Source organism: Kwoniella shivajii, chromosome 6 (genome assembly GCF_035658355.1).
Source record: "Kwoniella shivajii chromosome 6, complete sequence".
Lineage (NCBI taxonomy): Eukaryota > Fungi > Basidiomycota > Tremellomycetes > Tremellales > Cryptococcaceae > Kwoniella > Kwoniella shivajii.
Window position 1 is genome coordinate 387,624 of NC_085913.1, and position 24,104 is coordinate 411,727.

A 24,104-nucleotide genomic window follows, 5' to 3' on the forward strand; every position below is an offset into this window, starting at 1 on the left:
GTCAGACCTTGAGGATTGAGGTGATTATGGTGAATTCATCGATACTGAAATGTCGTGGAAAACGGACTGTCGGTGAATCGAATATGGGGCTGATCTTTACTTGAAGAGATCTTATGTCGAGTAAACACGATATCCTTTTTGCCCGCTCTAACTAAGCTGATCGTCTTCTCTCCGCTTTCAGGCTTTGTTCTGGTCTATGAGATGAGATCTTTATGACGAAACCTCTTGCATGTCTCATGATTTCATGGTCGACCTGGAATGGACAACGGCGGATACGGATGACCTCGAGCGCGTCTCTTACGACGTGGCGTGGCAATCACGTGTTTGGATCCCACAAGCGGATCAGTACCAAACAAAGGTCAAATAGTACAGTTATACGGAATCTATGCATGCATATGGAGTACATGCGATGAACGCCTCAGCTGTGAGGTTGACTCCACAGTGTTCTTGAGTGTTTGCTTTGGTTGGAAGACATCACACGCAATATGATTATGACAAAGTGGTAAAGGACGACGTGAATGACTTTCATGTTCATCAAAATCGTCAAATTATGAATTGAGAATACCAAAAATCCTTGGATTTACGTTGACTTATAGTCTATGCTTATTTGGCAATGCAGATTTGTCGATAGCATCCGCCCATGTACACCCCCATTGATGGTATTTCTGATCACTTTGGCCATTCCTGACTTGTCATAGGGGATAAGGATGATACTCTCTACCAAGGGGAAAAAGTCTTTTTCCATTCCTTCAGATCTTCGTCAAATTTCTGTTTCCCATTCGAACGATAATCCTCACTCATCTCCTTTGCTTCATTCCAAAGTTGTTTCTCTTTGGTCTCTTCTCCCTTTAGATTGGGGTCCTCACGAATGTATTGTACTATCTGCGCTAGTTGAGCTAATTTTCTCTTGAAATCTTCTTGCATTGCGGAAGCTATTGTAAGTGATTTGAATCCCTCAGAATTCTGTAACACCTCATGAGCACAAAGTTTCAAGTGCCAAGTAACAGAGATAGAACCGAGTGTCAATTCTCGCATGTCAACGAAATGGAGGGAGCAAAGTCCAACTTACAAATTCATAGACATCGTCTTTGTTATTCTCCACTTTGGCCTTCGCAAGTTTTGGTTTCACCTCTTCGATAGTGTTGATGGCATCATTCCTTCTCTTCTGAACGCTATCAAGATGGTTGATGATCGTCAAGGTCTGTTGCATTGACTGAAGATCCCTTTCAAGGCATGCCAACCAGCTCACTGCCTAATATCCATTAATCTCGTTTCTAATTCAATATTATATCTGTCGTTCGACATCGTGATCCTCGTCTTTTATACAGTTGTTTGAAAAGCTTATGATGTGCAAATGAATTTAAGGAATGAGGACAGGCGAGTCAGTTCGATCATCATCCTGGACATAGACCTTTCTGTGATTGGCATAATAAGGATTGAACACCAATACACATGCTCTTCCCGGATGCTATTCGGATGCATCTGTCGATCAGGGTGATGTCGAGATGATCATCCAATGAATGTGACACGTGAAAATTGTCGCCCTTTCTTCTCATTATGCCTGCGAACGTGATATACTCAGTATACATCTAGTGCTACAACACAATAATGCATTTGCTTCTCGCCTCATCTAAGCAATAACGGGAGCCCCCTCGCCTGCCCAACTCTTTTCGTCCCTCTCGACTTTATTTATGCTCATTAGATTCCCACTTAGGCCTCCTTTCTTCCTCCCCTTGTTCGGTAGCAGAGCTTCTTTCCTTTCTTCGAGCTTTACCAAACGAGCAGAATTCGATCTTGCTTTTCTTTCGATGGCGATACCCACATTAGTCTGTATTGTCTCCTCCACTTGCGCCAACGATAACTGTAATTTCTCTATTTCTTCGATTATCCTCGGAATGTCAATAGCTAATATTGGGTTGGAGGGCGCTTCTGGGAGCTCGCTTTGATCAGCTGGACTGGATAACAGCGACGAAAGAATAACTCGTTCTTGCTCTATTCTTTGCTTGACATCTTGTAATTCCTCTAAGATAATTTTGGAGAATTTGGTTCCTCTCCTACTTGTACTTCTAGTCCATCGCACTATTCTCCAAACAGCTTTGAACCAGTTCTCTTCGATTCTCAATGCAGGTCCATTGGGAATGACCTCACTTCCTTCTTTCAGCGCATACACGAATCTAGACTGCTCAGTATGAGCCGCACGAAGAGCTATTCGTAGAGTGTGTATTGCGATGTCCTTGTATACTGTATCATTCGATGATGTTTTGATTTTCGATTGCCATGCTCTCGATAGCATAGAAAAGATTGAAGAAACTATTGCTCCTTCTCCGTCTACGCCCCAATTAGAGTTTGATGTCGAGCTACTTGATTGTATGTTATGAAGTATGGATGTGTGTAGTGACGAAGAAGATGAAAGGGCGGATGGGTGGATGATTTCATAGGGTGTCGGGATTGGTGGGAGATAATCATTGAATTGACGCGGTTGAGGTCCAGGTTGATCGTCAAGAAGACTTGATGAGATATCTATGGGATTGAGAGAACAAGATAAGTCCTCCGCATTTTTAATAGAATGATCCTTATACAGAACTCACCTGAAGATTCGTCTTCTCTGACAGTTCTTACACCAAACCAACCCCGCTCAGCCCTTTCAGCTTGTTCAGCCGCAATTAACCTTGACAACGTCGGTATTTCTTCTTCTTCTTCTCCTCGTCCTAATATCGAATCATCGGTTGATCTATTTGGTAATCTATCTATGTCACCTGGGAACAAGCTCTCAAAAGCAGCCACCATCTCATATAATTTTCCTTTTCTTCCTAATAAATCGATGATAGCTAATTTGACACTGGGTTTCAACTGTGAGATCTTTTCCTCGGATTCAAACGACAGATTTGCCAAATCTAATGAATAACCATTAGTCAATATTGCTTCTGTGAGATTATCAAAAGATTTAATGCTTTCTTGATCATTGGAAGTGGATGAAACTAATCTGGATATATTCAAAAGATTTTCAGCTGTTGTTGAATTTGGTTTAACGTTTTTCTCTTGCATTGATCTGATTAATCTCTTTGAAGTTTCAGCAGCTTCTTGAATTTCTGATTGATTTGTTCTAAATCGATGTCCATGAATTTTTAACCATTTTGATACGGATCTTAAACCATATCCATACATTATCCTTGATTGTCTAAAAGTCAATTTATCTTCATATCGAATGATGACTTCTCTTATTATACTTTCACATCCTTGTTTATCACCTACCATAGCTAATTTAGATAAACCATTGATGAATATTTGAGGATCGATAGTTTTGGATAGTGGTGATGATAGGATATCAGAGGCGATTGTCCTTAACCTTCTTTCCCATTTACTTCCTAACGATGAATGATGTTTCAACCTTTCTCTCAATACTGAACCTTTGGATATCGATACATCTTTCGGGTTTTCCAGTTCAGGTAATGAGGATAAGTCTTTGACATGTTTTCGATTAGGTATAACATATTGAAACACTTTTTGTAGGAAATCGATGGGTAATGAACGTCTAAAAGAAGGTGAGAGTGATATGTACTTTTGCCATATTTTGGCAGAGCCAATTTCAGTTCTAAAGCTTGGCGGCAGAGCTATCAATCCTTGTAACTCCAATAAAGCATCATTTTCACGTTCACTCGCCTTTGGGGTTGGGAAATTGGGTGGTAAAGAAGAGTTGAAAAAATCTGAATTAGATATTTTAGGTAACGGTTTTGATACTGATTCGGTCGTAGTCAGATGAGGTGTTTGGTCACGGACAAATGTGGATGTGAGGTCTTTGCTCGCTGTTGTCGTTGACGCTGTTGAGGCAGATGTGGAAGTGGATGTAGAAGCATGGCGAGAAACACTCAGGCTAGGCGTGACGCTACGAGGTAGTTGTCAGCATGAGTGAAGTGCTACGAATGTCATTTTGGGGGAAAACCTTTTCACTCACCGAAAAGCTCCCTTGGGCGTAGAAGCCAACTTTTGTATGTGAAGCGACAGCTTCATCTTTCCTGATTTTTCCACCAGATGATACGTCTAGACGTAGGGAGTGTACGAGCAGTATCACGATGTTCAGACAGTTGTTCAGATAAGACAATCGTGTATACCTAATGATGTTTTCGGCCGGATTCATCGACAGGAAAAGGACATGAATATTGGTGATTTTTGTTGAAATAAACCCCTTTTTGAACGGTGAAACTTATTTATGACTACCATTTTAAATTTCATCAAAAGTTGGATTTATTTGTGTCCACCTGAATATTTGGAAAGAGACTTCATCAAAGTCAGCTCGTTACCTCTCAGATCATTCCCATCCCTCACTTGTCTACTACAAAGTATCGCTACGTTGGAAAGAAACGCAAAGATGGGAAATAGACGATTGACTAAGAAAGCTATCAAGGGAAAAGCGGATTTACATCCCTCGTCAAGGAAGGGTGAGTCATGATCATCTCTTTTGACTTCTTAAATCATCAACTGCAGCACGAAGAGATCTGACTTTTCTGTTTGGATCTTCTGTAGCTGCTCAACTTACGAGGGTGAACTTACGTATGGACAAGTTGAAAGGACAGACAAAGGCAAGGAAAGATCATGCTGACGCCAAACGTAAGTATCTCGGAGTCGAATTGCATCTCTATCACAAGTAGCCGAACAATATCTTACTAGAATTCTTTTAAGCTAATATATTGTGTTTTTACAGTTCAAAGACCGCTCTTCTTCCTGCACTCACTATCATCACCCCATCCACTGTCTCTCCCTTCTCTCAAGTCACTAATAACGGAAGTATACCTGGGTAGATACGATGGTAGGATCAATGAGTTGATAGCGGACAGGAGACCTGGTAGGCCAAAGCCAAAGGAATTATTGGAATTAGAGGAGATCAAACACAGAGAGACGAAGGAGTACGAGACGGGAATGGGTGAGTATATCTACTATTGAGCTTCGATAGAGTGGGATAGAGGCTTACTTCATCTATGGCATTTATAGAGGTCCCAGACTTGACGCACGCACCAACCGTACGATTGATGTATACATGGCTTACATCTGATACATCGATGAGCGCATCACATCTTGATCTTCTCAAACATATCAGGATATCACCTCACGGAGAGATAATAGTGACCAAGAAAGGAAGAGCGGAGGAAATGGGCATGGGTGTTCCGTTACCTGGAGAAGTAGAAGGTAAAGGTGAAGATTGGACCGGATTGTCAGAGAAAGAAATGGAAGTTGAGGTGAAATAGATCTTACGTCAGTATGGATTGAATACATCGGGGGCAAGAGATACAACGAGACAAAGATATTTATGTATGTACAATAGATTAATGTATGTATACTTTGATATTAGCATGAACATTGCAGACGCAATCCGCAATTTCAGCGTCTGTATGAAGTCGAGTATAGCCATCCATATATTATCGACAACTCATTCAATCCTATTTCACATGAATATGTGTCTACGTACTCAGATCCGCCTAAAGAAGACATCGTGTATCCCTGTCTGATGCATGTGCACTTACTTACCACAACTACAGCTACAGATTATCCAACCTATTCTAATGGACCCCCGTTGATTCTCCAAGGTTCCTCCACTCTAAGATTTAGCTTCTGCCATTTCGGATATAAATTCAACCATCCCTCAAACTACTCATTTTTCTTGCTTCTGCACTTCGTAAACACCAGGTCGACCTTCTACTGGTACATGGGGACATTGACATCTCTCTTCTTCTGCGACACCTGCTAAAGCCTGTTTGACACGTATATCAGTTTTGGTGGTCAGTTCAGTGCAGACAAATAAAGATGTAATACTGACAATTTCGATATGAGCGCCTATGGCATGACTGTCAGCAACGACTCTTGGACAATCGAGGAAGGGCCCGGGCCTCGAGTGTAACTCACCACATCCCCACCATGTTGGTTTACCGTCGTTAGGACAATCTACTCTTTTACACATTGCACTTGCTTAATGTATATTCCAGATACAGGTGGAAGGAGTGACAAGGGTTGTGATATGATTATGCTGTGGAATGGGTGATAAACAAGATGACAGATAGTACAACAAGCGTACAAAAATCAAATGAATTCAGTTTATCTCGATTGAGATACGATTTATTTTCCGGCAAATGAAATCAAATGATGACCGACGGTTGAGAGATTGGCGAAGGTGGCATAAAAATGGGCATCCTCGGTAGAATGAAATCCTTACCTTGATCAAATGCTTAGTTCCAGAGGACTTCGCTCAGTCCGGAATTCGTTGCGAGAGAAAAGCCGTTCGCTCCTCATCAGAAACAGAGTAAAGGTCACTGCTGAGCCCTGAGTGTACTCGTTCGATGGGGGCATGGACCCTAAATAAGGGGTTTCAATGGTTTCCGCGAGCATCGGCATGGTCCTTCGAGCCTTTCAGATCACCTTAAGCCGTGCTTCCACATTCTACTGATGATACACTATCATACTTTCCTATATAAGCTTTGTATCGTGCGTAGGGTTGTGAAAACGCAGGTGAAGGGTGTAGGGATCCATGGATGTCAAAGGAAAGAGATTACAAAGGAGGATTTTGGCTTCTCGTCCAAGGATCGTCCAAAGATCGTCCAAGGATCGTCCAAGGCAGTATGCTGTCTGCTTGTACCATTTAAGCTACCCTTAATAGTTCTGGATACATATCAGATGAAGTGCTGAACTCTTGCCTTTACCTCTACTTATACATTGCTCTCATTCATAATCACCAGATAAAGACGCGCCACTCCTTTACACAGTCTAAACGTCATTTCACGTTAGTAAACTTGCATACCGAGATGTCGAGTGTCATTCAACCTGGTGAGTAGACTCCTTGCTTCGTATATCAACGGTCCGTTGGGCTAATAAGTATGTTTTGGTTATAAGGTACAAGCTCAGCATTCTCTGAAGAGGAATCAGTGGCGGGGCGGGACGAGCTGAGGAAGAGTAGTGATGTGTCCATGTATAAGATCAGCTCTCTCTACGATATAACCTCGCCTCTCCTACGGCATTACGATTATACGATATCAGATGCGGAATACAAACCCTTATGCAAGTTGGCCCTGGTTACTGATTGCAGAAAGGAAGATACAACAGACGCCTTTAAAGCCCATGCTGCAAGGTTGATGTTTGGTTATCTCACCAAGCCTGATAATCAACAGCCCAAAGCTATGTTATGGAGTAGTATGGTAGATGATTGGGCTAGAACTTCACCAGAAGAACGAACGAATGCATTAGAATCACAAGGAATGTATTTTCCAGAAGATGAAGAAGCACTTCTTGTGTTGAAAACACTTACCACAAGGACCCCGGCCGTCACAGAGCCAGTTTTGACGGACTTAGGTGTCAAAGCACATATACTTTTAAGCATTCGACGGACATTTCAGGATATCTATTCTGGAACAGATCCACATATCTCGATCCCTCACATTTATGGTATGAATACCAGTGAGACCTTGAACTCACCAGATCCTGACGACGCACTCTTGTGGCAATGCAGTGAGCACTGGAAACTGCTCTCTGAGAACCACCGGAACCCACAGCCGGAGGACTCCCTCTTCAGCAACAGTAACCTTTGGTTATCCCGATATCTAATCGATAGTGCTAACCAAGCCTTGGAATCGAACGCTCCTACATGGATCCCATCCGCGACTCCATTCAGTCTTGATGACGAAGAAGACGAGTCGCACAATAGCTCTGCTAATTCCATTGGTTCTCAAACACCACTGATTGATACAGAGAATATCGATGTTGCTCCTGGATTCAAATCTCTATCTGGCTTTATGAGTTGCTGTTGTGGTAAACGTAACAAAGCACGAGCTGGATCAGGTGATTTACTATCTGAGGATCAGGCTTCTGTCTCAGAAGACCCAAGTGCGTGAGGGAAATGGGTGGTCGTTACGCACACTCTCGTAGGGAATAGCAAGCGTGAAAGAAATCTAGCTTCCAGCTAAATACTTAGGAGAGGTCCCTCGTGTTCTTGTGAGATATATTCAGCGAGCCTTCAATTATGAATGTGTATTTTTGTTTAACCACCATGTATTTACTTCTGATAAGACTCATCACCTTGGGACATGGAAGATGACATCACGCGCTAACAGTAAATTGCGGCATTTATACCTGCGCAGAACCCGGTGTGTGTCAAAAAGACACCGCGCAGTTCGAAAAACATTCTTGAATGCTACAAGATTATGTATATATGTTTACACATCATGCAAGAATAGAATTGATGTTTCTGCGCGGTGATTCCACAACATCGAAATCATTAGTGCATTTACAAAGATGATCAACGTGACTATTCACCCTATCTCGGAGCGGACATTTTGGATGCGCGCTTTCCTGGCGGTGCTCCGGCTCTTTCGTGGGAAACTGATCAAACCCCCTCAAGACGATGCGCCGTCGAAGCGGGAATGGCCCAAGCATGAATGGTCCAGCGTCGGGTCCCCTCGTCTAAACATTCCAACTCGTATGGAAGGAGAGCTCTTAATCACAGAACGAAGTGTGGATGATATCTGGTGCTATGATGTAGATCTCAAGTCGAAGTCCAGGGATAATACATCGACATCGAAACAAGTCAAAAGAGTGTTCTAGTGAGTTTCCGTTTTGCTCTATCAGTCAAGCTGACTTTTCTCTGAAGTTTTGCAGGCGGAGCTTTTCAAATGTAAGTGATCACAAAATCATCCTATAGTCTTTGAATGCTAATATGTCCATCATCGTTCAGGGCGGCAGGACCCCCTCACTGGAGTCTGATCGCCGAGATAGTGAGAAAAACGCCCAATTGTCGTCTTACACTCATCTCTTGGCCTCTCGGTAAACATGCGAATCCATCTACAGCTATCCCCAACACAGCAAATGCATACCTTCGATTACTGTCCGAGTCGGCACTAGATGACGAGCATGTCATTCTTATGGGTGACAGTGCTGGAGGTAATATCGCAACTTCTGTGGCTTTATATACCCTCCGTACGACGCCTCCTTCGGAGAAAACTCGTATTGCACCAAACCAGCTGTGTCTTATTTCTCCGGTCATGGATTGCGTAAACGACAACCCAGAAATGGAGGTGGTAGATAAAGTGGATCCCGTAGTGACAGCGGAAACATGTCGTGAAATCGCAGATAAGTGGAGAGCCGATGTACCAGCGACTGATCCCATCGTTTCTCCGGTCCGAGCGGATCTTTCGGTATTAGCGGAACATGGCATCAAGGTCAATGGTATAATCGGGACATGGGACGTCCTTGCTCCGGATGCAATGAAATTTATGAGAAAATGCGATACCTCGGGGGTTTCAGGCGATTGGTATATTGCAGAAGGCCAGATGCACTGCTTCCCCTTGGCATGGTAAGTGAGGTCTAACACGCCCCCATAAAATATGCTCATCTAGTGAAAATCAGGGGACTAAGGTTCAAGAATAGTATAGATGGGAAGAATTGGATTTTACGCACGCTGAGAGAAGAATCAGCTTAAGAAAGGGTCAAAAAGCTATAAATATATATGTAACGCTTCCAGTTTTGTATCTCATCATTGTGCGCCATGACTCGCTAGAACAACTGCTGTAGAGGCGCGGTCTCGATCTCCTCTTGCTATATACTCGTTGCCTGATTGATGGGGATAGATCGAATAGCCTGGATTGATGCACAACTGCTAATTGGCCCCTGTGGATACAATGCTGTGATCCGTGGATCGCAACAAGCTGGCATTAGATCAATCTCATACCCAAAGGGCTATGCACGAGTAAACATGCTGTTGCCATGATTGAAGATAAGTATAATCACCACGTCGGGTAATAGCGATTGGCCTGTAGACTCTGCACCTCATCTGCAGTACCAAATTTTTCAGTGCAAGAATATTTCTCCTAGGCTCACTTCGATGACTATCTCCATTATGCTACTTGCAGCTGCTTCGTTAGAGAACATGTACAGGACTGAAATGACTTGACAGGTTCGAAAATTGCTTCACACAACGGTCAGAAGACATATCAACATTGGTATGTCCGATTGTCTCTATGAACAACTCGGCGCTGATTTGATACTCCAATCAGTTCTACCATCTCATACCATCTCATAACCCGTTATGTCTCGCCCTACTCTCTATCAAGCGTAGACGTCCGACTCCACCGGTGATGTGCGTCATTCAGCTGCTTTGTCGATTCCAGTATAACACATGACGCCATAAATATCATTTGAAAGTCTCGAAGCTTCCTACAAGCTGTCTGGCTCCATCATATGACGGAAATGCCAATCCTTCCAGGCCAATCCTTCATGTCCTCGTCATCTGAATTTGGACTTCACCACTCACCGATCAGATACTCTCTGACTCGTGCATATATAGTGCAGACCAGCTCCACGAAAACTGCTCTCGTTCTTCACTATAAAATCATATCCACTGTGTCCAGTACCCACGATCCGAACTAAAACAGTGAGTGTGGACCAGTTCTTGATGTTGATTGTACATTGACATAATCGCTCAGGCATGTTACAGTTTCTCTCCGACCAAGATGTTGTCATTGCGTGGCGACGCAATGGCTCTTGAGGACATCTCCCAGAATTTTGAAAAAACATACTATAGTATTACAGAGACTCTAGAGATATATGATCCTCTGGACTTACAAGCTGTTCTCAGTAGATACCCATATGTACTGGAGTACAGTATATAAACATCATACTTGTCAGTTGGTATACTGTATATGGATTATGCAACTGGATGCTTCTTTTGCAAGAACTAGAACTAAAGCAAGAAGTCCTACAATACCCTCAATCGTTTCTGAATCAGGAAATAACTGAGGCTTCTGAGGACGAGGTGCAATAAACATGTGGGAGAGGTCTCCTCGACACTTTCAGCTGTTATGCCTTCAGCCCAGCTATTACACCATCAAATGTTCCATTTCATGCTTGACGCTGATCGAGATCGAATCGAAAGAGATGTGAAGGAATAGCGAAGAAGGCGAAAATTTCTGTGAGTTCTTGTTACAGTTTTTCCATCCAAATACATCCTATCCTCGATCACCGCGTTCCTCAGCTTCAAAATCACTCCATAACCTATCATGTCTACTGCTTCCGCACGGCAAATCGAGTCTTTCGTTTCCAATTCCATTCCCAACTGAATTGGATTTCGCGACCAAACTGACTTGTAATTGATGTCGATCATGTATTGACCAATTTTGCCGCATAGTGTCCAAACTCCTCAAATCAGTGTATCGATCGAAAGAGAGAGAAGGAATTCGTAAATCTTGAGGGAAAAGTAAATTTCGACGATTTTTCAATTTTTTGAACAACTACCAAGTAGTGATCCATTCGAACCTGCTGCTTATGACCCATTCGACAAAGAAGCTATCATAGTCATAGTGAAACCCCAGATAACGATTCATCGTACTTCATGTAAGCCGTCGGGTGGAAGACGCAGAGACAGAGTCCTCAACACAGCTTTGGCAGTATTCAAGTCAAACAGGAGCAGTCATGAGGCCATGAGAATATGCATATTTCAACCTTCATTAATCGTGGAGTGAACGGTCAGGTAATGGGCTAAGCATCCTCCTCTCCGTCAGCTTCCACTGCCAATTTCCTGCCCCATGCCAGAGCATTCCAACTGTCTTCTTCCCAAGGAGTGACCATGACACTCTTCTGTAAATTTGTTATACCACTATCATTACCATCCAAGATTTGCGCTGTTCCTCTCAATCTTTCCATCTTGGCTTTACTTTCCACCTCGTCTACTTTCCCGCTGTTTTCCAGTGTAGTAACTGCTTCTTTGGCGTGTCCAGTTTGAATCAGAGCTTCTGCAAGTCTGTTTCTGGCTTTGATATTCGTCGGAGAAGCATGCAGAGCCTTTTCAAGAATTTCATGAGCTTCTTCTGCTCTACCTTCCAGTAAGGCATGAAGGTAGAGTACCAGATCTGACTGTCCGGCTGGATCTTCTCGTATGCGAGATTCGAGAGGTCGTGAAAGAAGTTCCGACATTGCCGCTTCCTCAAGATCAGCATCAGAAGAAACGATCGAAATCGCAGCCAAGGTAGATATGACTTTGAGGGATGGCTTCTCTTGCGATAAACTGCAAAGACAGATACACGATGTCAGCTTTCCTTCCGAACAATTGTCAAATCAAGGTATGAGGAAGACTAACCACTCCATTAGGTTGCTCTTAGCAGTTTCTTTAGCATCTTCACCTCCAAGACCCCATAGTGTCCTACTCAGAAGTACAGCCACTTCTTCTCTTGACTTGATATCTTGCGATGCAGAGGCTTCGTCCAAACTACCTTGAAACGCTTCAAGGGATTCATCAATCTGACCAAGCCAATAATACGTCAAACCTTGTAACAGTTTACATTGTATTTTTAGTGCGGCGATAGTCCCATCCGTAGTCTCAGATATCAATTCCCAGCAATTGTTGAGCGTTTCCAGAGAAGGTTGATATTTTTTAGCAGCGAGTTGTAGCCTTCCAAGATTGCACAGTGCAATTGCGTATTTGGTTTCGATATCATCAGATTCAGTTCTTTCAAACTCTTCTTCGAGCAGTCCAGCGGCTCTTTCAAGCGTTGTAGCAGCTTCATCAGCCAGTCCGAGTCGCTCGCATATCAGCGCGTAAAGGTGAGCGGCAGCGAAATCGTTTGGCCTTTGGTGGCAATAGTGACGAAGAGCAAATGCAGGCTGGTGCAAGAGATGAGTTTCGATTTGGACGCCGGGGATGAGGAATTTTTCGAAAGTTGTTATTGCCAAAGCAAGATCCGCTTCAAGCTGCAGAGTAGTTTTGGTAAATTAGCCTCAACCCCTCATACCGGAGAATTAGACCCTGACTCACCAGAGATCCCGCCGACAGAGTAACCGAGTGAGAGTAGAGTGCTTTTGCGTTATCTTTTTCACCGTTTTTCTCTGCTAACATACCTTGACCAAACCATGCGGGTGCATAATCAGGATCGGTGATTTGGGCTTTGAGGAAACATTGATTGGCTAGTTCGTGATCGTCCAATCGCAGATAGAGATACGCCAGATTGGACCACACGACAGGATCCTAATCGTGACGAATCAGCTTCACATACATAGTTTGAAGGGAGAGGAGAGCAACTCACTTTAGAATACAATTCCAAAGACACAACGAAGGCGTGTTGAGCGATTTGAGGTCCAGCTGTACCGCAAATGACACCTAATGCGTTCCACAGCCTCTCATCTCCAGCGTCTCGTTCCAACGCTAACCTAATAGCAGAAATAGCTGCTTTCAGGCATGATATCTTCGTCTCACCATCGGATAATCTCAGAGCGAGTGAATGAAGGGAGGAAGCCAAGTCGTATAGCGCAGGGTCCGCCACTCGAGGTTCGTTTTTTAGGAGATACGCCCGATAGGCGAAGGCGAATATAGATGTCTTCAGGGTATATTCGAGGTCAGGGGATGTTTGTAGTAGGTTAGCTGCGTGACCTAAACCCACAACTTGGGATCGTCGATCTGTATCATCCTCGACGAGATACTGGAGGACAGGTTGTATCACTTCAGATGAGGCTAAGGCTTCGTCCAGACTTGACTCCTCGTTACTGAGCACGAATGCCGCGTCTCCAATGGTTTTCCATGCCCAGGCTCGATGACTTCGTCCATCCCTAAGCACTTCGGTAGCTAGGTGGATCGCAGAATGTAAAGCATTTCTTGATCGTTGTCTGAACCCTCCTGAAGCAGACTGACGACCCAATGACAGATTTGCCTGAGCAAGAGCGGCAGTAACCCCGACCTCCTTGGTTCCAGTCAATACTATGACCATTTCGTACGCTTCTATGGCCTTATCGAAGACGCCGAGCTGAGCTTGAGTATCACCGATGTTATATAGTGCTCTCCAATTGTCGGGTTGTAGTTCCAAAGCATGCGTCAAAGTCTTCAAACCTGCGACATGTCGACCACTTTTGACGTAGGACTCCCCAAGCATAACCCACATTGAGACGTCATCTGGATCCGCTCGAAGCGCGATCTGATAAGCTTGCGCGGCTTTGGCATAGTTTTTGTAATGCTATTTAATGTAAAGCTTCAGAAACGAGTCGTTGAAAGGTACGAATGACTTACCACCTCTGTCGAACCTAGCGCCTTCCATGCCCAACCGTTTTGAGGCGCAAACCTTCCTTTGGCATTCATGACCTCACCACCTGCCACACCATCTACACCACCTTCACCTTCCATGACCCTGACCGCGATCGTTCTGACCAGTGACCATTCGTCTTCATTGGCGTAGCCGATGGCGAGCTTGTGCGCAGCTTCAGTCTCGGTAGCATCTAATTCGAAAGCTTTTTGGAAACATTTGAGGGCTCGTTCTTCATCTGGAGGAATTGCCGATGAATAGCATATACCGAGCGATGTATACGCGGAGGGAAAGGTGGGTAAAGCCCGAATAGATGCCATGAACCATTCTTCTGCATGCTGACGACTTTCTTGATCTAAGTCCAGCACAATATCAGCGCCAAGCCAATTTTCTCCCCCTAAATTCCCTAAAGGCTTACCTCCTATCATCCATTCGGTTTTACCAAGTCTCCACCATGCTCTCGCTCGTGCAAATGCTTCATCATCTTTGCCTTCTTGCTCCTCCTTCCTTGCATCCCTTATTTCTACTACTTCCTCCAATACCTCACGACCCTTTTCGAGTTCGCCTTCATTCACAAAACACCAACCCAGCTCCTCTTTTGAGGAAACCACATCCTTTTCATCTCCGCCAGAGTCAAGGAGGGTCTGGAACTCTTTTCTCGCATATGCCCATTTGCCAGCAGCTTGGTGGATCTGCGCTCTTGCAAATCGCGCTTCGGCATTGCTCGGATAGCTCTTGAGAACACCATCGAGCAGTCGGATTGCACGAGGATGGTGTTTTGGAGAAAAGTACGGCACGAGCGCCATACCAAGATTGGTTTCAAGTGATGCTCGAACACTGCGGGAGATCGACGTCAGCGACACATCGCAATGAAATTTAATTATGGCATGTACTCACTTTGCCATTGATGTTCCTCGTTCACTTTCGAGCTCTTTGAGTAGTTGTCTACCTTTGTCAGCGAATGCGATTGCATTTGACCAGTCTTCCTCTTGTAAAGAGATTCTTGCCATAACTCGATGAGCAAATATCGAACGAGGCAATTGATCAAGCAGTTTCTGCGCGTTTGCGATCAGCATCATCCGCATCCCTTGAATTATCAATCTGTACTCACCGTCATTCCAGATACTAACTCCTCTCTTTCCTCTTGATCGAGATCTTCCGTCAATAGACCTTCTTTACCGGCGGCTCTACGGGCTTTACGACGCTCCCTTGCGTTCATACCACTTCTTCCCTTTCTGTTCCTAGGCTTTCTGGTTTGCTTGACATTGGAAGGGGCAGATTCTCCATTTGCAGTCGATGCAACTGCCTCCGCTTCCTCCTCTGGGTCCGGTAAAGGCAGTTTGAACCATCTACAATAATCATCGATGAAATCTGTCATCTTCGATTCGGGGAAAGCTTTGGCATATTTATGTAGCAGCTCAATATCATAGACTAACGAGTTGAATCATGTCAGCACACCAACTGTGAAGGCCAGAGCATGTATAATAACTCACAAAGGGTAGGTTCGTCTTTTCCTTCCAACACCCATGACCAGCCTTCTTCAGCTCCTTTTCCGGTAATTTCAAGGAGAACGAATCCGTTAGCGAGATTGTTAGCTCGTGCGAGGGCGTCTTCCTTGTTGAATGGTGGATATGCCTTAGGCTGAAAGAGAGCTGGAGTAGTCAAATCTGTCGACTCTGATTTTGGAGTTGGTGGCTTTTTGGCCGGTTTTGTAGGTGCTGACCTATCGTCTTTTTTATGTCTGCAAACTTTTGTGGTTAGTGAGGAAAAATACTGAAGAAAGCAAGCTCACTTACGGTAAACATGAACCCAATTTTCTCCAGAAATTGAATTCTCTAATTTCAACTTCTCTCCTTACGTCCTCAGCCACATTAGGATGCGATCCCACTTCTTTCAATAATTCCACCATTTTCAGACCCAGTTCACCACCAAGTACTTCAGCTTCCACTTTTCGTCTAACCTCTTTCTCCGTTCCACCACCTATCCTGGATCTTCCTGCTTTGACTTTTGCTTCAACGTTTGTGTATACTGATGATTCGGCTCGAACGAGGAGATTGGTTAAAAGAGGTAATGATGCCACTAGATGTAATGCATGTGGTAAGGGTGTTGGAAGGGATGGAGAGATAGCTGCTGATGCAGGTGGATATATGGGAGCGGGGAAAGGGACATATGAGCCTCCAGGAGGAGGCAAAGATTGTAGAAGAGGTACAAGGGGCGAGGAAGGTAAAAGTTGATCCAATGCTATATACAACTATATGTTAGATCACGGTCAGCAATCGTAGCACCAGTCGATCGGGAAGGCGATTAATCCAGCTTACTTTCTCCGGTGGCCCATGCTTGACTCTCAGCTCCGATAGATCTTGTAATGCCTCGGCACATTTCTCTCCATCACCACTGTACCAAGGGTTTTATGAGCATTGTCTTGTCTGTAGGAATGAACAGATAAACTTACTCGTCATAAGTTGCTTGTACCAGTACTTCCAGGAACGATCCCAGTTTTTCCCAGCTTTCATTCTTTTCGTACAGTTTTCTGAGCCCTACGGATGCTAACGGATTCGTTGGTTGTAATTTGTATGCATGAAGGTACGACTATACACAAGGTGTCAGATCTGAGATGAGCTATGACAGGAGATAGTGATTGTAATGATATCCACCTTTTCAGCTTCTTCCTTGCGTTGCAATTGAGTAAGAGCTAAACCTCTGAATATCAACCTATCACAAGACTATCAGCTTCATCTGACCATTCTCCTCTGGACGAGAAGCTGAATGCTGAACGACAGTCTTCAACACTTACACGCTAGCTGCTTCGGGTGCACTTTCCCCGATCGATTTAAGTAGATTGGTCGCTTCGTATAACGCTGTTTCGGAATCTCTTGCTTCTAAATGTGTTTTGATTGATTTGATCGCTTTCTTGGTGGAAGACATATTAATATCGGGTATCTCTTGCCCACTTGACGAGCCCCTATGCAATGCTGTGAATGTGTATGAGAGATTGTTGAAGGTAGAGACGATTTCAAGGATATATATTTCGCCAGTGGATACGAGTAGTGACGGAATCGAAAGAAGGGCAGAAAGTGATGACGTTGTGATATTATTCCTTGTTTGGTGGATTGTTTATCAGGCTCACCTTGTACGTTTGGATTCTTCGATGTCTTCAGCTGTTCTTCCGTGAATATTCTTGAACATCTGCTAACCTCATTGCATATCTTTCAAAGCGAAAGAAATCAGCAAGTACAATGACCCGATCTCGTGAGTACTCTCTGAACTCGCTCGTGACATTCAGGGATCCCCCAGTTGATTCGGATGATTCACAGACGCAAAGAACAATACGACTCAATCGACATTATCATATTACGAACGTACACTTCTACGTAAAGATGGAGCTGCAAGGAGATTAGGAAGAGATTCATTCAAACCGTTAGATTCATGTTATCTTTGTCTATCAACAGTCGATGATCCAGTCGCGTGTCAATCAGGTCACGTATATTGTAAAGGATGTTGCATATCAGATTTGATCAGTCAAAAAGCTGGAATCGAAATAAAGAAAAGAGAAATGGAACAATGGGATGAAAATGAAAAATTGGAAAAACAAGAAGCAATGTTAAGAGCAAGAGAAAGAGTCATAATTGATTTTGAAAAAGGAATGGGTCTAGGTTTAAATGGTTCTTCTACATCGTCAGGAGGATCAACGATCAAAAGAATACCTATAGGCGAAGAAGAGAAAGGAAAGTCAACCAATGGAAATGGAAATGGAAGTGGAATAGGATTAGGAAAATTCGAATTGAATCAAAATCACGTCGAGACAGCAGCTTCAGAAGCAGAATCGAAAGCTTTAGCTAAAATTGAAATTGAACAGATTGAATCTAGAAAATCAAAACTAGCTGCTTTTTGGTTACCTTCTTTAACACCTGAAGCGAAATTAGGTCCATTGAAAGATGTCAAACTGCAAACGCTTTGTCATATGGGTGGATTACCACATCCTATTTCGTGAGTGAATCGTCCATGATCCATCCATTTTCTCAGAATCCTGACTGCATCTCTGGTCAAAATGTGCATTGATAAGTGATCAAATGTTAATGATCCTTCCTTTCTTCCTCGGTTATAGTCGAAAAACACTCTTACCTGTAATATTCACTTATCCGCCTTTATCATCCAAACCAATCTGCCCAACTTGTACCAAGGAATTGTCAAATTCGACATCATCCATACTCCTTTCATCGCGCGAACCACTATCCTCTTCAACCATCGTCAAGAATGACGAGGAGGAGGATGGAGATGGCGAGGCTAGTAGGAAAAAGAAGAAACAAAAGAAAGATAAAGATGAAAAACCATTCGTTTGTGGTCATGTAATATGTCAAACTTGTTCAGATACAATAGTTAAACCTCAAGGTAGATGTTGTGTTTGTGAAGCTAAAATAAACGATGATGGTAGAATACCTTTAGGTAAAGAAGGTACAGGTTTCGCAGCTGCTGGTGGGGCAGAGGTGAAACGAGAAGGTGTAGCTTTCCGTGTATAGATTCTATGTATGTATATGTATGAGAGTTCGCAATGCCCATCCTGCATCGGTGTTATGTCGCATATTCAGTTTTATTAACACTATGATGTGCAGAAGCAAGTAGACTCGAGCGAATATGAGAGATCCAATGCATGACGTATAAATGTATAACAAAATCGACACCAGTATATCAGGTAAAGAAAACGCAAGTCGAGGAGGAATATGCGATTCCTTCTCTCACATGAGACATAGACAATGACATGATGAATTCGTATTTCATGGAATCTCGATGAAGTAGGTAACAGACAATTTGATTTCAAAGTCAAACAATTTAGTATGAAGGACATGGATTCTGTGATTTATGATGAATTTTCCCGACAAGAAAATGTGTTGGTTTTTGAGAGATTTATTTGAAATGCAGTGTTATTTTGTTTCGGTTGCTGGTTTATCGCGTTTACATGTTCCAGACAAATCAAGTTGTTTGGATTCTAACCTGTGAAGCACTTCTTCACTCCATCTTGCGACGTATTTCTACTCCTCCTCAGTTTACTTCGCCACACCCGCGTTCAACCAACCTTTCTTACCTATCCAACCACCTTTTCCTTTAAGGTATCGATGTTCGCATAGTATTTCCGCTGAGGGTCTTTCGTTGGTATCCAATTCCAAGCATCTTCTTACCCAATCAGATGCCTCAGAAAGTTTACCTCCTTGATCATCTTCTGTACCTTCATTTTGATGACCGTTTCCACACCTTTCTTCTAACACTTCTGAAGCTCTTGATTCTTCCGAAAGACCTTCTAGGACTTCGTCTGGTAGATCTGAGAAAGGTGTTTCACCAACTAATAGAACGTAACCAACTACTCCTAATGCCCATACATCTTGTTCTTTCCCGCCATACATTTCTCCTCGAAGTATCTCAGGTGAAGCATAATGTAACGTTCCAGAAAATGTATCCCATCTTTTACCAGGTCTCCAATGTGCCGCGGAACCGAAATCAATCAGTTGACATCTTCCTTTACCATCTAAAATCACATTTTCATCTTTGATATCTCGATGAACAATTCCATTTGCGTGCAAGAATTTGACCGCGTCAGATAACTGTCCAAGTAATGATCGTATTTCAAATGGTTCCAACCCAGTGGGAGATGATTCGACTCGATCAAACAGATCTAACCCAGTTCCGAATCGAGGCATTACCACTGATAGATATAGTCAGGTCAGCTGTGGCTCGATACCACGAAGCCTATAAAAACGGTGAACAGATGGCACGTACGATAGTAAAACTCCCTGTCCTCAAAGAAATCCAACAATTTTCCGATATTGGGATGGCCTCTTTCCGGACTGGTTTTGATTTCCGCTGCAATGTAATTTTGAGTAGAAACAAACGGATCAACGATTTTATCTGAATGAGCATTGTCCCAGTTGGTCTCGGGAGTCTTGAAAGTTGAACTACCTTGACTTGAAGGGCTATCTGCTGTAGGAAGGGCAGGGGAGAACTCTGAACGAGCTCGAGATGGGTCCCAAGGGAGGGGTTGATTGGGTTTGTTGTAGAGCAGGTGTCGGAGTTGATCCATTACGTGGACTAGAGAACAAGATCAGCAAAGATCCCACACTGATATTTTTAATTGTTGGTATTGCTCACTTTCTACTGGGATGGGTCCAAGCACTTTATGCCTATCCACATGGGTCAGCTTGTGAGAATCAAACACGTCGAAGCTGGACTCACTTTTTCCAGCAGTCCGCCAAGATTCTTGCTTTAATAATGTATTTGATGATGACCTCGTCCTGGGCTCGATCGTCAGTTACTATCGACGCTGATGACTTTGTACAAACTCACCCCTACAGGTTCCCCTTTCGGTCCTTTAACTTTAGCTCTCATGACCAATCCATAAGCACCTTTACCGGCTTCTTTGAGAATAACGTAATCTTCTATTCCTCTTCCTCCGATTCCTCCAGCAGTCTCGTCTGTGGGAGTGGTGTTCCCACTGGGCGCAAAGATGGAGGGAGCGATGGAGATGGTCGAGTCTAAACGAGGGAATTGTGGGATACTAGATGAGCTTGGCGACTTGTTTGAAGGAGATAAAGCTGGTGATCTGAAAGGTGAGAAAGATTGTAAGGATGGTTGCTTGTCCATATGGGTACCTGTAGGCGGAAGGGAAGTTGAAGGCGGTATGGCGAATGGTTGGACGACTCTTCCAGCTACAAGGGATACTCGATTTGTATCTCTTCTTCGAGGGGATCTAGGTGATATAGGTGGAGAAGCGTCTTTGTTGATATGTTTCTCTACAGATGGGTGCCTTGAGCGTGATATGATTCTTGCGTAATCCCTTATAGAAGCTAAAGTTGAAGGGCCAGGCATGGCAGTGGGTGTAGTAGACACGTTATTGGGTGTTTCTGCGGGTGAGGTGTTCGCTGATGATGGTGACTCAAGTCCAAGGGGAGCATTGACGGGTGAAGCTTGTAATGGTGACGGTTTGAATGTTGAAGATGGGACGTTTAGCGGGCCTTTGGGTTTCCCAGGCAACGAAACACTTTTCATTTGGGCAAAAGTACTTTCGAATGGGTTGACGGGTTCTGCTTTACCGTTTAAAATTGGATCGGCCGAATTAGATCGAGTGGTCACATCTGGATCTATCCTGACTTCTGAGTAAGATACAGGTGGTGTTGATCCCAAACCGAGTCCTGAGCCAATCTCGTGGACACCGCCTCCCCATCTATTATTTTCATCGAGCGTCGGCGATTGCTTGTCGGCTTCGAGCTCTTCATCGACCATCGAGAGCAGCTTTTCCCTCTCCAATTCTCGCTTGGTCTTGGTTCGAGGTAAAGGTGGAGGGTCACCAGGCTTTTTGATAGCACGCAAACTATCCCGTCTGCCGATTGAAGCGAATCGGGCTGGGCTATCTGAATCAGGGTTGGCCAAAATGATATCCTCATCATCGATTGCGTGGTTGTCAAAAACATTTCCGTGATCTTTCGGATTTGCGATCAAGGGTGTAACCGGAGCAGATTGTGTACTTTGCTTAGTTGGCGATTCCAGAGCTATGTCTACCTTCTCAGATACGGGCATAATAGGGCTTGGAGCGATGATGATAGGGTTGAAGATAGGTATACCAGCTCGACCAGGCGATCCAGTACCCTCGTCTTCATCCGCTGGGCTCAGGATAGGGGAACCGGGATCAGGTGTATGCTGTTTCTCCGATCCGAGATAATCCACAGATATAGCAGTATGTAAACCTGGACGTCGATTGGACTGCTTTTGAGGCGAATTGTGACTGTCAGGTCGAAAAAGCATACTTGACGATGCAGATCGAGTTCTTCCACTGCCACTCGCACTTCCGCTATCCATTGATCCTTTCCCTTCATCTTCAGAACTTGATCCACTAAAGGAAGGTTCCATCTCTGAGGTTTTGGTGCCAAGTGTATGTATTTCCTGCCATTCAGGTGTGGTCTGCAATTCCCTCCATTCTTGAGTAGTAGGGGTGAAAACCATAGCAGAAGCATGATGGTGGTGTTCTATGATGGAACTTTCGGGACTTGATCCGCTGTGTTGAAAAGTTGGAGGAAGGTGTGTTTGCAAGAAATGTTGATTCGGTGAGAGGGAATTCGACATGCCAGCACCTGGAGCAGGAGGTCCTGGGCCATTCGTAGGTAAAGTCAGATTTCGCCGTACAAAGATGGGAGAAGTCTGAGGGGAAGAGACAGCTCTAGCGTGAAGTGTTGGGGAATGTTCAGGTGATGTAGCTGCTGATCCAGATCTAGAAGGTGGGCGAGAGTGAAGATGGTGATAGTATCGTGCGCTGCGTTATATTTGATTATGAGCTTGGCTCAGAATTTCGATATAAAAGGTCTGTCATCAATAAATTGACTTACGAATTATCCCAGACAGTATCTTCACCACCTTCATCCACGCTAGCCTTTCTATGTGATTGTTGACCGTCGCTGACATGTCTTTTCCATCCATCTCTACTAAAAGTCCTGTACCGTCTTCTTTCATCTTGCGGTTCATCATCTATTTCTTCATTGTTTATACAATCGTAATCATCGTCTTCGGTATCCTTTTCATCATTAAGACTTGTAAATCCACCGAAGGATGCTAGATCTCCGTGACTTTTACTTCCACTTGTATTTGATCCGAATTTGATTGCTGATCCACTCGATGCGGCTCTGACCCTTGACATCAGGATCCCTGATCTGTGTCTTCTAGGATTCGGTGGAGGAGGTATCGCCCTATGTCCATGTGAAGGTCCAGCATGTGGATGTTCATGTTCATGTCCAAGTTCGTGGTGATGATGATGGGTGTGAGCATGTCCATCTCCATGATTATTTTCGTGATGGTGATGGTGATGGTGAGAATTGTGATTTGGTTGACGTAAAGGAGAAGTAGGTGTAGGATAATTATCACCCGCGTTCATTCCAGTATCTATACCTAATTTCGACTGTCCATCATCGATAGGTTGTGAGTGAGTGATTTCGGAATGGCGAGGAGGAGAGTTGAGGAGAGCAGTGTCTAATGTGAAAGGATTCTTATCAGACGTTAGATCAATCACTGGCATCTTTGCAGCCTTCGTGAAACCGCCTTAACACAGCGATTTTCCCTCTATTTCTGATTGATTTTAGATGACGAGAAGAAGTGGTGAAGATATTCGAGAAAGATTGAAAGTGGCCAAATCGTATGCGAGCTTAGGTGGCGTATACCGGCTTGAGATATTAAGGTTGTCGGAAAAGAAGGTTGATGGAATTATGACATGAACATGAACAACGTTTCTTGCTGGTTGTCGAGTGTTGAATGTATTTCTGCGGGAAGATCAAACGATAGGGTTAGTCCTCAGTCTATGGAAGCCAAGAATGTGTATAACCCTAAAAAGAATGTAGTAGGTATTCAGGAATGAAAGATTGAGTGTGTGTATCACGTTGATACTCTGGGTGGAAATGTAACAAGCCACAGGAGGACAGGAATGTTTTTTTTTTGAAAGACGATTTTCTGAATTGAGTGTTTTTTCAACCCTTTCCTTTTCCTCTCTCTCTCTCTCTCTATAAGAATAGCGATGAGATGATCGAACCGAAATGCAAATACCGGTTACCGAATCTGAATATGAAGGTTGGAAGACAAGGAACAACAAGTCATACAAATGAATGAGATGAAAGATGGTTGTAATGAGATTCACCTTTAATCAGACTGAAAAAGATGAAAAGATCTACGCGTCTAGGGGGTAGGAGGATGTAAGGAACGAAGTCCAGATGGAGTGGAATGTATACAGGATATGAAGTGAGGATAGAAAGGAAAGGTGAGGTAAAGTTATGAATATAAAAGGATTCCTCACTCCCAAATTTCAGATTTCGATGATTTCGATTTGGGTCGATTGCAGACTGAAGATTAGAACTTACGATGTGTGATGTAAATACCTATCCCGCTTGAATGTATCGTTTTAATCCTCTTGCTTATACGTGTCGTTCGGGTAGTAGTTTGATGATGGTGGGACTGAGTGATGAGAATGAGAATGAGAATGTGTGATGCTATACACAATACGAGTGAGTGAGTGATGCCCATGAGATCGATATCTAAGATTTAAGC

General features: G+C 43.7%; 8 protein-coding genes across 8 annotated transcripts; 4 read left to right on the forward strand and 4 right to left on the reverse strand.

The window, feature by feature from the left end:
• Nucleotides 1-717: 717 nt before the first annotated feature.
• On the reverse strand, nt 718-1,210 carry IL334_004633 (uncharacterized protein; the record flags this gene model as incomplete). The annotated part of the gene is made up of 2 exons (XM_062936350.1): nt 718-963; nt 1,070-1,210. The coding sequence occupies 2 exons, from the start codon at nt 1,208-1,210 to the stop codon at nt 718-720; spliced, it is 387 nt and encodes a 128-aa protein (XP_062792401.1).
• Nucleotides 1,211-1,630: 420 nt separating this feature from the next.
• Nucleotides 1,631-4,008, reverse strand: IL334_004634 (uncharacterized protein; the record flags this gene model as incomplete). The annotated part of the gene is made up of 3 exons (XM_062936351.1): nt 1,631-2,520; nt 2,589-3,883; nt 3,953-4,008. 3 exons carry the CDS (start codon nt 4,006-4,008, stop codon nt 1,631-1,633), a joined length of 2,241 nt encoding a protein of 746 aa, XP_062792402.1.
• Nucleotides 4,009-4,366: 358 nt separating this feature from the next.
• Nucleotides 4,367-5,240, forward strand: IL334_004635 (uncharacterized protein; the record flags this gene model as incomplete). Its single annotated transcript, XM_062936352.1, has 4 exons — nt 4,367-4,436; nt 4,522-4,605; nt 4,700-4,918; nt 4,987-5,240. 4 exons carry the CDS (start codon nt 4,367-4,369, stop codon nt 5,238-5,240), a joined length of 627 nt encoding a protein of 208 aa, XP_062792403.1.
• A 1,548-nt stretch (nt 5,241-6,788) lies between these two features.
• On the forward strand, nt 6,789-7,871 carry IL334_004636 (uncharacterized protein; the record flags this gene model as incomplete). The annotated part of the gene is made up of 2 exons (XM_062936353.1): nt 6,789-6,810; nt 6,877-7,871. The coding sequence occupies 2 exons, from the start codon at nt 6,789-6,791 to the stop codon at nt 7,869-7,871; spliced, it is 1,017 nt and encodes a 338-aa protein (XP_062792404.1).
• A 400-nt stretch (nt 7,872-8,271) lies between these two features.
• On the forward strand, nt 8,272-9,454 carry IL334_004637 (uncharacterized protein; the record flags this gene model as incomplete). Its single annotated transcript, XM_062936354.1, has 4 exons — nt 8,272-8,579; nt 8,627-8,650; nt 8,711-9,328; nt 9,382-9,454. The coding sequence occupies 4 exons, from the start codon at nt 8,272-8,274 to the stop codon at nt 9,452-9,454; spliced, it is 1,023 nt and encodes a 340-aa protein (XP_062792405.1).
• Nucleotides 9,455-11,508: 2,054 nt separating this feature from the next.
• IL334_004638 (uncharacterized protein) lies at nt 11,509-16,961 on the reverse strand (the record flags this gene model as incomplete). Its single annotated transcript, XM_062936355.1, has 14 exons — nt 11,509-12,034; nt 12,107-12,717; nt 12,782-12,991; nt 13,050-13,970; nt 14,024-14,391; nt 14,455-14,873; nt 14,934-15,091; nt 15,148-15,467; nt 15,530-15,777; nt 15,833-16,287; nt 16,355-16,430; nt 16,489-16,625; nt 16,691-16,748; nt 16,831-16,961. 14 exons carry the CDS (start codon nt 16,959-16,961, stop codon nt 11,509-11,511), a joined length of 4,638 nt encoding a protein of 1,545 aa, XP_062792406.1.
• Nucleotides 16,962-17,272: 311 nt separating this feature from the next.
• Nucleotides 17,273-18,553, forward strand: IL334_004639 (uncharacterized protein; the record flags this gene model as incomplete). The annotated part of the gene is made up of 3 exons (XM_062936356.1): nt 17,273-17,285; nt 17,351-18,023; nt 18,142-18,553. 3 exons carry the CDS (start codon nt 17,273-17,275, stop codon nt 18,551-18,553), a joined length of 1,098 nt encoding a protein of 365 aa, XP_062792407.1.
• Nucleotides 18,554-19,078: 525 nt separating this feature from the next.
• On the reverse strand, nt 19,079-23,085 carry IL334_004640 (uncharacterized protein; the record flags this gene model as incomplete). Its single annotated transcript, XM_062936357.1, has 6 exons — nt 19,079-19,731; nt 19,806-20,114; nt 20,175-20,206; nt 20,259-20,317; nt 20,370-22,329; nt 22,403-23,085. The coding sequence occupies 6 exons, from the start codon at nt 23,083-23,085 to the stop codon at nt 19,079-19,081; spliced, it is 3,696 nt and encodes a 1,231-aa protein (XP_062792408.1).
• Between the last annotated feature and the right edge of the window lie 1,019 nt (nt 23,086-24,104).